At 45.5% G+C, this 12,411-nt stretch overlaps 1 protein-coding gene across 1 annotated transcript; it reads left to right on the top strand.

Annotated features, from left to right (window-relative positions):
- Positions 1–11,743: 11,743 nt before the first annotated feature.
- GSTUM_00003717001 (uncharacterized protein) lies at positions 11,744–11,999 on the top strand (the record flags this gene model as incomplete). The annotated part of the gene is made up of 3 exons (XM_002837351.1): positions 11,744–11,794; positions 11,886–11,903; positions 11,970–11,999. The coding sequence occupies 3 exons, from the start codon at positions 11,744–11,746 to the stop codon at positions 11,997–11,999; spliced, it is 99 nt and encodes a 32-aa protein (XP_002837397.1).
- Between the last annotated feature and the right edge of the window lie 412 nt (positions 12,000–12,411).

The following is a 12,411-nucleotide window of genomic DNA, read 5'->3' as shown; positions in this document are numbered from 1 at the left end:
CCGCAGATGTGCTGGTAAGGATAAAATATAAATTTGAGAATATTCCTAACATATAAGTATAAAATTTACTATTGTTTTGCTATGAAGAAGTACTAACCTATACTCCGTAGTCCTACGAAAAGCACTTTAAACTATTTTTGTTTCTCTTTCAGACTTGAAAGTTTTATTAATACAAACTGCATGAAATTTCCTACAAGCTTTTCTTGTAATTTAAGAGTAATTTCTAAACTCTACAGTAGTAAATAAAGATACCTAATAGCTTGATGATGAGTAGTAGTAGAAGAATGAACAAAATATTAGTACCAGGTATTTGTAGACTATGTAAAAAATAGAGGAAGGTATTATAACTAATAGTGACAAGAGAATGTTCTTTACACTATTGGAAAGCTGGTATTGAGGAATCAAAGGTTGCAAAAGTGTCATCCTGTATGTATTGATATTCAGAAAAGAATTTAGTATTAAAGTCAGCATTTCACCAAGACATAAAATACTATGGAAAATCGCTACAGGAGGCTGTTCTTTGCACTTTTAGAAAGCTGGCATCAAGTAGGTCTAGCTCGTAAAGTGTCAGCCTACATGTCATGGTATGTAGGAAGAGATTTAGCATTAACGTCAGCACTTTATCAAGATACAAAATAGGGTGTAGCTACACAGATAATGGTATTCGGAAGGCATTCTTTGCACCATTAGAAAGCTGGTATCAAGTAGGTCTAGATTACAGAGTGTCAGCTGGTATATCAAGGTATGTAGTAAAAAATCTGATATTAAAGTCTGCACTTTACTAATACACAAAATAGGCTATAACTACATAGATAATAGTATCAGGAAGGTGTTCTTTATGCTATTGAAAAGCAGGCATTGAGTAGGCCTAGGTTGCAGAGTATGAGCCTGCATGTCAGGGTATGTATGAAGGAATCTAGCATCAAAATCAGCACTTTGGAAGAACATAAAATAGGTTGTAACTTTCTGGAAACTCACATTAGGCAAATATTCTGTCATTTATTAAAAAGCTAAAATTGAGTAGAATGTTATTGTAAATTAATAGCTTTGATAGTATAGGGACTTATAAGGAATGGTAGTTAACAGACCAGGTATTAATGTTTTGAACATGTTGTATGATTGTTATTAAAACAAACACATCTTAAAAAAAATCAACAAAATACTCAAGACACCACCAGCTTAAGAAATCACAACTATCACTCACTTTTGGATTTAGGGGATAGGCATGTTTGTCTCCCTGATTTGTTAAGAAACTAAGATAGAATTCAGCACTATATTGTTAGGCAGAAGCTAACTCTAGTACGTATTGAGAAGACTTAGGCTGGAATCTTTGGTATAGACAGAGATTGTCTAGGAAGGCTTGGTAATGTTCTTTTCATTTATAACTACTAAGAAGTTGCTTAAGAGGACAGTAAAAATATTGTAATAAAAGTTTATTGGTAGAATAAGATTACAGGATTAAGATATCTTTTCCATTGCTGATAATGTCTGTAAAGCTTGGGAGGTACTTCAATATTTATATCCTGTATCTGACTGTTCATGGATAACTTCAAACTTGTTAGAAGTACTATAACGTGTTCGCAAGGTGCTAGTCACGTTATTAGTAATAGATACGTTAGCTAACAGGTGGCCTGCTGTACCAGAGAGGAGACTAGAGCTGAGAACTAAAGGAGGCTTCGAGGGTGTACTGAGGAACAAAGAAGTAATCGTTCAACCAAGTATATTGAAAATACTGTCTGTCGAAGTCTGCCTTTTCCATCGTGGGATCAGGCGGTATTTAAATACACAAATCTGTTCATGTCTAGCATGAATGAAACTAATCAAAGGTATCAAGCGATACACTTTGGTAAAACTATTTAAGTATCAAAAACGATACTTAAAATAAAACATAAAACAAAACCAAGTATCAAACGATACTTAAAACAAACCAAGTATCAAAGCGATACTTAAAACAAAACATAAAACAAAACCAAGTATCAAACGATACTTAAAACAAACCAAGTACCAAAGCGATACTTAAAACAAAACAAAAAACAAAACCAATAACCGAGTACCCGTACCGGTTACAAGTACTAGGATATGATACCTAGGAACTACCCTAAGGAGAGTAATCCTACTTGGAATTGGAATTTCTAGTCTTCAACACCCCCCTCCGGCCTCCTTACAAGACCTACATGCCAGTATCATTATACATATCTACCGTAAACTCTTATTAAATCCACTATCGGGGATCGGGGACTTGGCACGCTAGCAGGAGGGTATGCGCAATATGCTAACTGGATGAGTGATCGACCATGATATGGAAATTAAAAAGAACGCATAGAGTGTATCAAGTTCGTGAAGTGACTCTCTCAGCTCTAGAGAACTGTATAAGGTTTAGTCTTTCCCGCATTAAAATGACTCAAAGTGTCACGAATGTGGCTTGGCAAGGAAAAGGTTTTCACGTGACTTATAATTATGAGTCATAGGTATGTTATTGTTTTACGCATATGACCCATTTAGGTCATATGACTTATTATGTTATGATTTGTTATGTTTCACATATGGCTCAAATATGAGTCATGGGAAGTGCGCCTGACGAGTGTGCCTTGCAAGTATGCCTTGCAGGTATGCCTTGTGCATAGGATTTATGTTTTACACATGACCTTATTATGAGGTCATGGGTTTTGCGCATATGACCACTTTGGGTCATATGACTTTGTTATTGCGTTATGATTGGTTTATGAGTTTTTGCACATGGCCTTGCTACGAGGTCATAGGATTTGAGCATGTGACCACCTTGGTCATATGACTAGTTTGTTATGATTTAGTTTCGCGCATGTGACTACTTTAGGTCACATGACTTGGGGCGGGAAGAACACTATATAAGGAGGCCGGTACAGCTGAGGAGGATAGGTTCTTCAAGCTTTGTTCTAAGTACTTTTCCTCGTCCTTGCTATCGCTTCGCCCCGAGCGTTTCTTTCGCCATCATGATGGGCCTTGATGCCTTGGATTCTAGGGGAGATATCTGAGTTCGCTCAGTAGTTCCTGGGGTCTTTGGTGTTGAGGTTTGTTAGGTGTTGCGTGGTGGATAACTTGTTTGCGTCTCGTTTCGTTGGGTTGGTTATCTCACGATGCTAGCACTTCGAGCACTTCATCACGGTCGCATACGAGCTCCTTTCGGTAAAATGTCTACGGCTTCCTGTCTATCCTCTACTCGCAGGTTTCGTGTTTGATTAGGGGGATTGAATATTGTGTTTGGGGGGATCACCTGTGTCGTTCTTTGGGCCAGCTCATGTTTTTGTTGGGTTTTAACGGAGTCCTTAGTTCTCGCGATACAAAATGCCCTTGGGTTAGACTGATAACCTTCCCAAGTATCAACTCGTCGTACCGGCCGTGTCATTTCCTCAAGGGAGGGGGCCTCGCCGGCCCCTCCCTGCCTGGTTACTTTACGTTTCTACGGTCGGAATCCTATGATGTTGTTTATCACCGTTCCCTTGGAAATTTTGTCCTTGCGGCATATACGGTGGTTCAGTCAGGTGTCACCTTCTCGCTACGTTGGGGATGGCTTTGACCCTGAAAAATCTTACCCCCTGGTGTGGTTTTTCTTTGCTGCTTGGGGTGGTGTGGGACGAGTGGCTGCCAGACACTCGCGTTGTCTGTGTGTTTGGGTGGTTCAGTTGTGGTCTGTGGTTGGCGGCTTCACCCATTGCAAGTGGGGCCTACCTTCCGTTTGTCTTCTTCTGTTCTTTCGCCCTCCCCCTTCTTGTTGCGTCAGTTGGGGATGCCTTTTGCCCATTGTTCGGTCCGTACCTATTATCGGACCTGTGAGGCTGGCTTCGGCTGGCTCTGCTTACCCTTTTCCAGCTCGGCTGAACTTCGGTTTAGCTGGGTTGGATGGTGTGGCAGGTGCTGATGCCTTCGGGTGTTGGTGCTGCCTCCTTTGTGGCTCTTGGCTGTGGCTGGTGGGCCCCCCTCGGCTATGTGGAGTCGGGGGTTGTGGCTCTGTTGGCATGGCCAAGACCAATTGCTGCCTGATGGGGTTAGGTATAGCTGTCCTGTGGCTGTCAGATGGTTGGTCTGTCTGAGAGGCTGGGAGGGCTGGATGGGCTCTGTGGCACCTGGTGTGTGGGGCTTGGGGGGGGCTGATTGGGGGGGGCTGATTGGGGGGGGAGAGGCACCTGCGAGCACCGGTCAGGCATGCGTCAGGTTGGGCGATGTCTAATTAAGTGTTTGCGGCCTGATGGGGAGTTGGGTGAAGCTGCTGAGTGCTGTAAGGCTCCTCGATGAACCGGATGGTCGATGGCCACCTGTGCGGATAGTGGGTTGCGACCACCTGGTTGGACTTGTTTGGGTCTTGCGTGATGGGTTTTGTGGGGTTTGTTTGGTTTCTTTGGTTTGACAACGGGCATGGCTGGCGGGGGCAAGGCACTACGGGTGGGAGGTAGGCTCCACTGACCGTTTCGGTCTGTCACCACCTCTATGTATTCCTTTTGTTTAAATTTTTGTTTGGGGGGACAGGCAGCGGGTACAGGTCCTCCTCACCATTACGCTCTCCGGAGGCACTTGGCAAAGTGGGTTCATAGGGTCAACGGCCTGGCATGCGGATGCGAGAGGTGGACATGTTGGTCACCTCCTCTCTGCCATCGTGTCGCCTGTAGTTTATATTTGTTTTGGTTTTGTTGGTTTTCTACTGTGGTAGAAGTGTTGCGGGACGGTGTTTAGACTGAGCGGTAGTGATTTTATATTTGTTGGATGAGGAACCTGGTTGAGTTGGTCTTTTGCTCGGCTTCGGCTACGCTTAGTGCTGGTTAGCTTCATACCAGAGGGGCTACGGACTTGGACTGGGGTGGGCGCTGGGTTGTTTGATGGTCTTGTAATTAGTTTCCGTGTGGGTATGACTCGGGGATGGTAGGTGCGGGACCGTAGACTTAGTTAGCTTAGGATTAGTGGTATACCAGTTAGCGGTATCTCCGTGCAGGCGGGGGCTCGTCGTATACCAGTGTTGGCGGTATGAGTTTAAATAAAATTAGATTGACTTCTAAGTACTTTTCCTTGTCCTTGCCGTTGCTTCGCCCAGAGCGTTGCTTTCGAACACGATCAGCCTTGATGCCTTGGATTCTGGGGGAGATATCTGAGTTCGCCCAGTAGTTCCTGGGGTCTTTGGTGTTAAGGTCTGTCAGGTGTTGCATGGCGGATTACTTGTTTGCTTCTTGTTTCATTGAGTTGGTTATCTCACGATACTGGTACTTCGAGCACTCATCACGGTTGCTTACGAGCCCCTTACTGTAAAATGTCTTCGGCTTCCTGTCTATCGTCTACTCGCAGGATTCGCGTTCGTTTAGGGGGATAGATCATTGCGTTTGGGGGGATCACCCGTGTCGTTCTTTGGGCCAGGTCATGTTCATGTTGGATTTTAACGGAGTCCTTAGTTTTCGCGATACAAAACGCCCTTGGGATTGACTGATGACCTTCCCAGGTCTCAACACGTCGTACCGATTGCATCATTCCTCTGGTGGCAAGGGCAGTACCTGCTCTGCCCCTCCCTGTTACATTACGTTTCTACGGTCGGAATCCTACGATGTTGTATATTGCCGTTCCCTTGGAATTTCTTGTCCTTGTAGCATTTACGATAGTTCAGTCAGGTGTCTCCTTCTCACTTCGGTGGGCATGGCTTTGATCCTGAAAAACTCTACCCCCTGGTGTGGTTTCTCATGAGCTGCCTGGGGTGGTAGGGGACGATTGGCTACCAGACACTCGCGTTGTTTGTGCATTGGGGTGGTTCGGTTGTGGATTGTGGTTGGCGGTCTCACCCATTGCAAGTGGGGCCTACATTCTGTTTGTCTGCTTCTGGTCCTTCGCCTTTCCCCTTCTTGTTGCGTCAGTTGGGGGTGCCTCTTGCCCGTTGTTTGGTCTGTGCCTTTTGCCGGACCTGTGGGGCTGTCTTTGGACAGTCCTGCCTGACAATTCCCGGCCCAGCTGGACTTTGGTTTTGGCTAGGGTGGATGGTGTGGCTGGTGCCGGTGCCTTCGGGTATTGGTGCTGCCTTCCTTTGTGGCTCCCGGCTCTGGCTGGTGGGCCCCCCTCAGCTGTACGGTGTTGAGGGTTGTGGCTCTGTTGGTGTGGCCAAGACCAGTGGCTGCCTGGCGGGGCTAGGTATAAGCTGTCCTGTGGCTATCGGATGGTTGACCTGTCTGAGGTGCTGAAGTGGCTGGATGGGCTCTGTGGCGTCTGGTGCGTGAGGCTTGGAGGGGCTGATTTGGGGGGGAGAGGCACCTGCGAGCACCGGTCAGGCATGCGTCAGGTTGGGTGATGTCTAATTAAGTGTTTCCAGCCTGATGGGACTGTTGGGTGAAGCTGCTGAGTGCTGTAAAGCTCCTCGATGGCCCGGATGGTTGATGGCCACCTGTGCGGATAGTGGGTTGCGATCACCTGGTTGGACTTGTTTGGGTCTTGTGTGCTGGATTTTGTGGGGTTTGTTTGGTTTCTTTGTTTTGGCTGTGGGAAGGGCGGGAAGAGGCAAGGCACCACGGGTGTGAGATAGGCCCCACTGGCCGTTTAGGTCTGTCACTACCTCTATGTATTTCTTTTGTGTATGTGGTTTGTTTTTGGGGGACAGGCAGCGGGTACAGGTCCTCCTCACCATTACGCTCTTCGGAGGCAATTGGCAAAGTGGGTTCATAGGGTCGACGGCCGGGCATGCGGGTGCGAGAGGTAGACATGTTGGTCACCTCCTCTCTGCCATTGTGTCGCCTGTAGTTTATATGTGTGTGGTATTGTTGGTTTTCTACTGTGATGGAGGTTTTGCGGGACGGTGTTCAGACCGGGTGGTAGTGATTTTATATTTTGTTGGATGAGGAACCTGGTTGGGTTGGTCTTTTGCTCGGCTTCGGCTACGCTTAGTGCTGGTTGGCTTCACACCAGAGAGGCTACGGACTTGGACTGGAGCGGGCGCTGGGTTATTTGATGGTCTTGTAATTAGTTCTCGTGCGGGCATGACTCGGGGATGGCAGGTGCGGGACCGTAGACTTAGTTAGCTTAGGATTAGTGGTATACCGGTTAGCGGTATCCCTGTGCTGGCGGGGGCTCATCGTATGCCAGTGTCGGCGGTACGAGTTTAAATAAAATTAGATTGAATTCTAAGTACTTTTCCTACTTATTACTTTAACGAATAAAAACACCTTTATGCTCTTTATTATTATCACGACCTTTATTATTATTACGCAGAGAAAGACTCTTTAAGAAGAGAAGAGTTAGAGAAAGCTTACGATAGGCTTTCCCGATAGAAGACAAAGGTCTTGTACTATCGGAAAAGTAGGCAGAGGCCTGGCGCTATCGTAAGACAAAGAAGAACAAGATAGGCAGAGAAGTATCGTTCCCCGTCGCCAAGAACTAACTATCCAAAGGGGGATCATTACATTACAAAGCGTCGCCTAAGGCGACGCTAAACGATACAAGACGGCCTCCTTTAACACAGACAGGGAAGGTGATATCGACCTCAATGATCAGAATCCTAACTTAGGAGGATTTAGCAACGTCATAGATCACGTTTCAGCAGAACCATCGCGGGCAGCAAGTCCCGTTACTCCAGAAAGAGGATCACCTGTTGACAGCTCTCCTACAGGAACCCCCAGGCCAGAAAGGATGTCGGAATCAGTAGTACCGTTGTCACCAGCGCCACCCGCTCTGGCAACAGGCGCTAATATACTAGGAATGACCGAAAATCAGTTTCAGACTTTTCTCGCAGCAACACGGAATACAGGCCAAGGAAACATCCAGCGGCCAAAAGCTAAAGAACCTGACACATACGAAGGAACCGAAGATAAACTCAGAATCTTCTTAGCGCAATGCAAAGGATATTTCTCCGTCAAAGGATATGGAGAACAACATGACGAGATTAAGATTCTCTTTGTGGAATCTCTTTTGAGAGGACTAGCGGGACAATGGATTATGCCTTTGCAGGATGGGCAGAAACAAAGGGATTGGGTCACCTATGCAGAGTTCAAAGCAGTACTCTTTGAACAATTTGGTGATCTGAATGCCAAAGAAACAGCAAGGAGAAAGTTGGAAAAACTCCAACAAGGAACTCAGACGTTTTCGGCATACTGGAATGAATGCAGACTATTGGAATACGAGGCAGAATTCGACGATGTCACCCTCTACATCATACTGCTAAGAAACTGCAGCCGAAGGCTACAAGAAGCCTGGGGAATATCCAACTTGCGCTATACAACCTCGGACCGATTTGCCAGACGGGCAATCGACAAAGAAAACAAACTGAATATGGTACGGAACAACTCGGAAAACACCATGGTATACAGGACAGTCAAGTCATTGAGGAATGTTAACGGAATATTCAAACCACAAGCTATGCGAAATGAGAGCAGAGCCTTACCACCCGGAGAACCAAGGAGTTGGATAAATCAAGGACTGGAATGGCCTTGAACCTATCCAAGGAAGAATAAGCGAGAAGGATGAATGGGAAACTCTGCCTCAGATGTGGAAGAGCAGGATATCGAATAAAAGAATGTCGAAGTCGACCAGACAATGGATACCCAGGAACAAAGGCAGCAGGAAACAACCTTCTCCGATTCCAGAAGAGGAGCGGGATTCGCGAAATGACCGCGCAAAATCTACTGGCCGAAAACGAAGAGGGTCCCCAGTAGACGGTGGTCTGGGAGACCCAAGATGCGGACCTGGAAAATCCATCAAGTTAGCAAACTACTATACGGTACTACATATGCAACAAGGAGAAGAAGACAGAAATCATGTAATGATCAAAACAAAGATATACAACGAAAAGCACGAAGAAACGACAATATATGCAATGCTCGACTTGGGGGCTATGGAAGATTTGATCGACAAGGAAATCAGTGACAAATACGGCCTCCACACCAAGAAAGCGAAGAAATCGAGACAGGTCTACTTAGGAGATGGGAAGCCAAGCGCAATGGGTCCTATAACCCATACGGCGACAGTACCTATGGACATTGACAGCCATAGGGAAACGGCAACCTTCTAGGGAGCCGATCTCAAGAACCATGAGAGAGTCCTAGGAATGCCATGGATACGAAGACACAATCCGACAATGGATTGGAACGAGAACAAAATGACCTTCACCAGCGAATGATGTGCGACAGACTGTCTCCATAGTTCACCAGTGGTTTACTCAACACCAGTACGGGAAGCGGAAGAAGAAACTTTACACGCAAAGTTTGCCGAGATACGGCAAGACAAGAGAGTCCGGATAAAGAAACTGGACCGAGAGGCAAAAGTGCCTACCAAGAGTTCCAAAGGGGCGGCAGGACACGACCTGTATGCCAACGAGAGGACCAAGATACCTGCCAATGGGCAGGTCACGATAAGAACAGGCATAGCTATTGGACTACCAATCGGCACCTATGGACGGATAACTCCCCGCAGTGGTCTAGCAGTCAAGCATCGACTTATGACCATGGCCGGGGTGATAGACGCCGACTATACAGATGAAATCCAGGTGGTCTTAGCCAACCTGGCTCAAGAGGACTATGAAGTCCAAAAAGGCGATCGAATCGCACAGTTGATTATCGAAAAAATCAACAAAGAGGATCTACACAAAGTGGATCAATTGGAAGAAACTACGAGACAAGATAAGAGGTTTGGAAGTACAGACTAAACCCAGCCCGATACGAAAGAAATGATCGTGATCAAGGAGATCACAGCACAGGCCTTTGGACGATACTATCGAAGAGGAGACACCAGGGGAATTCTCAAATGGACATACGAAGACGAAAAAGTGGTCCTAGCAAAAATCAACATCAGCACCGAGCTGGCAATTCAGGACAAGAAATACCAAAGCAAAAAAGGATGGAAGGAATTGATTCCAAAAGAATACCATCAATTCACGAACCTATTCCAGGAGGAAGAAGCCACCGAGCTACCACCAAGAAGGCCAGGAATCGACCTTGAGATTCAGCTGGACAAGGACAGAAAAACAGGAAAACTAAAAGAAATTCCCTAAAAAAAGCTATACCCATTAGGAGAAGCAGAACTCGAAGAACTCAGACAGTATATTGAGCAAAACCTGAACAGGGGATGGATCAGAGACTCCTTTGCGTCAGGAGGATCTCCCATACTATTCGTCAAAAAGAAGGACGGCAAAATGAGACTCTGTGTTGACTACAGAGCTCTCAACTCGGTTACCAAAAAGGATCGGTACCCATTACCTTTGATTGGAGAAGCCCTGGACAGACTAAGATCAGCAAAATACTTCACCAAACTGGATATCAAAGACGCATACCACAACATAAGGATCAAAGTAGGGGACGAATGGAAAACCACATTCGCTTCACGATATGGAATGTTCGAATACTTGGTCATGCCCTTCGGGCTAACCAATGCACCGGCTACCTTCCAACGATGGATCAACAAAGTACTCAACAAGTACCTCGACATATGTTGCATCGTGTATTTAGACGATGTACTCATCTATTCGGAAAACCTGTCACAACATCGGAAGGACGTCAGCAACATTATGGCTGCAATACAAGGATCCAGAATGAAGATAAAACCAACAAAGTGCGAATTCCATAAGGAAGAAATAGAGTACCTGGGATTCATCATTGATCGAAGCGGAGTCAAGGTTGACCCAGGCAAAATGGCAGCAATTTGGAAATGGGCCAAACCCAACAACAAAACAGATGTTCAATGCTTTATGGGATTCTGCAACTTTTATCGAAGGTTCATAGAAGGATTTAGCAGGCTGGCTAAACCACTCTATAACCTAACCAAGAAAGACAAGAAATGGGAATGGGGAAAAACGGAACAAAAAGCATATGACGCTATCAGAACGCATCTGACATCGGCACCAATTTTTGTCTATTTCGACCCAAATCGAAAAACAATGATCGAGACGGACGCCTCCAAATACGTATGCTCAGGCATACTATCGCAAGAATGGGAAGATGGAAAATGGAGACCAGTGGCCTATAGATCGAAGACAATGACTCCTGCGGAATGCAGCTATGATGTTGCAAACAAAGAACTATTAGCAATAGTTCAAGCATTAAAAGAATGGAGAAGATACGTCTTGAACAGCGACCACCCGGTCCGAGCTCTTACCGATCACAAGAACCTCGTCCCGTTCATGACCACGAAGGAATTGAATGATCATCAGATAAGATGGATGGAAGATCTTAGCAGATACTACTTCAAGATCGAATACCGACCAGGAAAAGAGAGCGGAAAACTAGACGCTCTCACAAGGATCGCAAGCGACAAACCACAAACGAAAGAAGACAAAAGGATCAAACAGAAGACACGAATACTATTGCCAAAGATGTGCTTCAAGGCAATAGAGGTTGTTGAATTCACATCAGAAGAAGAGAAAGGAATTAAGGAGGCCAAGGACAAGGACGAAACGATTCAGGCCGTACGAGAAGCATTAAGAGAAGGAAAAAAGGAAATAAAGGGGATCGCGTTAGGCTTATGCCAATGGAAGGACGGAACCATGTGGTACGACAGAAAAGAATGGATCCCAGAAGAAGAAAAGATAAGGACAAACATCATACGACAACATCACAATATCAGGACGGCTGGACACGGAGGAACGGCTAAAACCACGGAGTTCATCATGAGGTCATTCTATTGGCCAGGGTTACGCGAGGATGTCAAAAGATTCATCAAGAATTGTGACATATGCCAAAGAACGAAAACAGCTAAACACGCACCTTACGGATTGCTGAAATCAAACGAAATCCCCGAATGACCCTGGGAAACAATTACGATGGATTTCATCACGGATCTACCACCATCACAGAATTGCGACAGCATTCTGGTCATAGTGGATCTTCTGACCAAAATGAGTCATTTTATCCCGGTCAGAAAAGATATTGACACGATGGATTTTATACGGATATTCCTCCGAGAAATCTTTCGACTCCATGGTCTTTCGAAGAATATCATCACAGATCGAGGAATACTATTCACATCAAGATTGTGGAAAAAGACAGCCAGTGAAATGGGAATACAAAACAGACTGAGCACGGCATTTCACCCACAAACAGACGGACAAACTGAACGGGTAAACGAAATACTTGAACAATATCTACGGGCCTACGTCAATTATCAGCAGGACGATTGGTATGCACTATTACCAATGGCCGAATTTGCATACAACAATGGAAAGCAAGAAACAATTGGCACCACACCATTCTTTGCAAATTACGGACAACACCCGAAAGGTCAGACCACTTACAACACGATCAACAACATGATACCAGATAAAAAGGATATGGGAGGACTACACGAGATGTTACAATATGAAATGAGTCAAGTGCAACAATGGCAAAAAGAACAATACGATAAGCACCGGAAGCCCGATCCGAACATAAAACCCGGAGATATGGTGTGGTTGCTACCACGCAATATCCATACGACGCGACTATCAAAGAA

This window comes from Tuber melanosporum (genome assembly GCF_000151645.1).
Source record: "Tuber melanosporum whole genome shotgun sequence assembly, scaffold_187, strain Mel28".
NCBI lineage: Eukaryota > Fungi > Ascomycota > Pezizomycetes > Pezizales > Tuberaceae > Tuber > Tuber melanosporum.
This window is presented reverse-complemented; position numbering and strand designations above follow the sequence as displayed.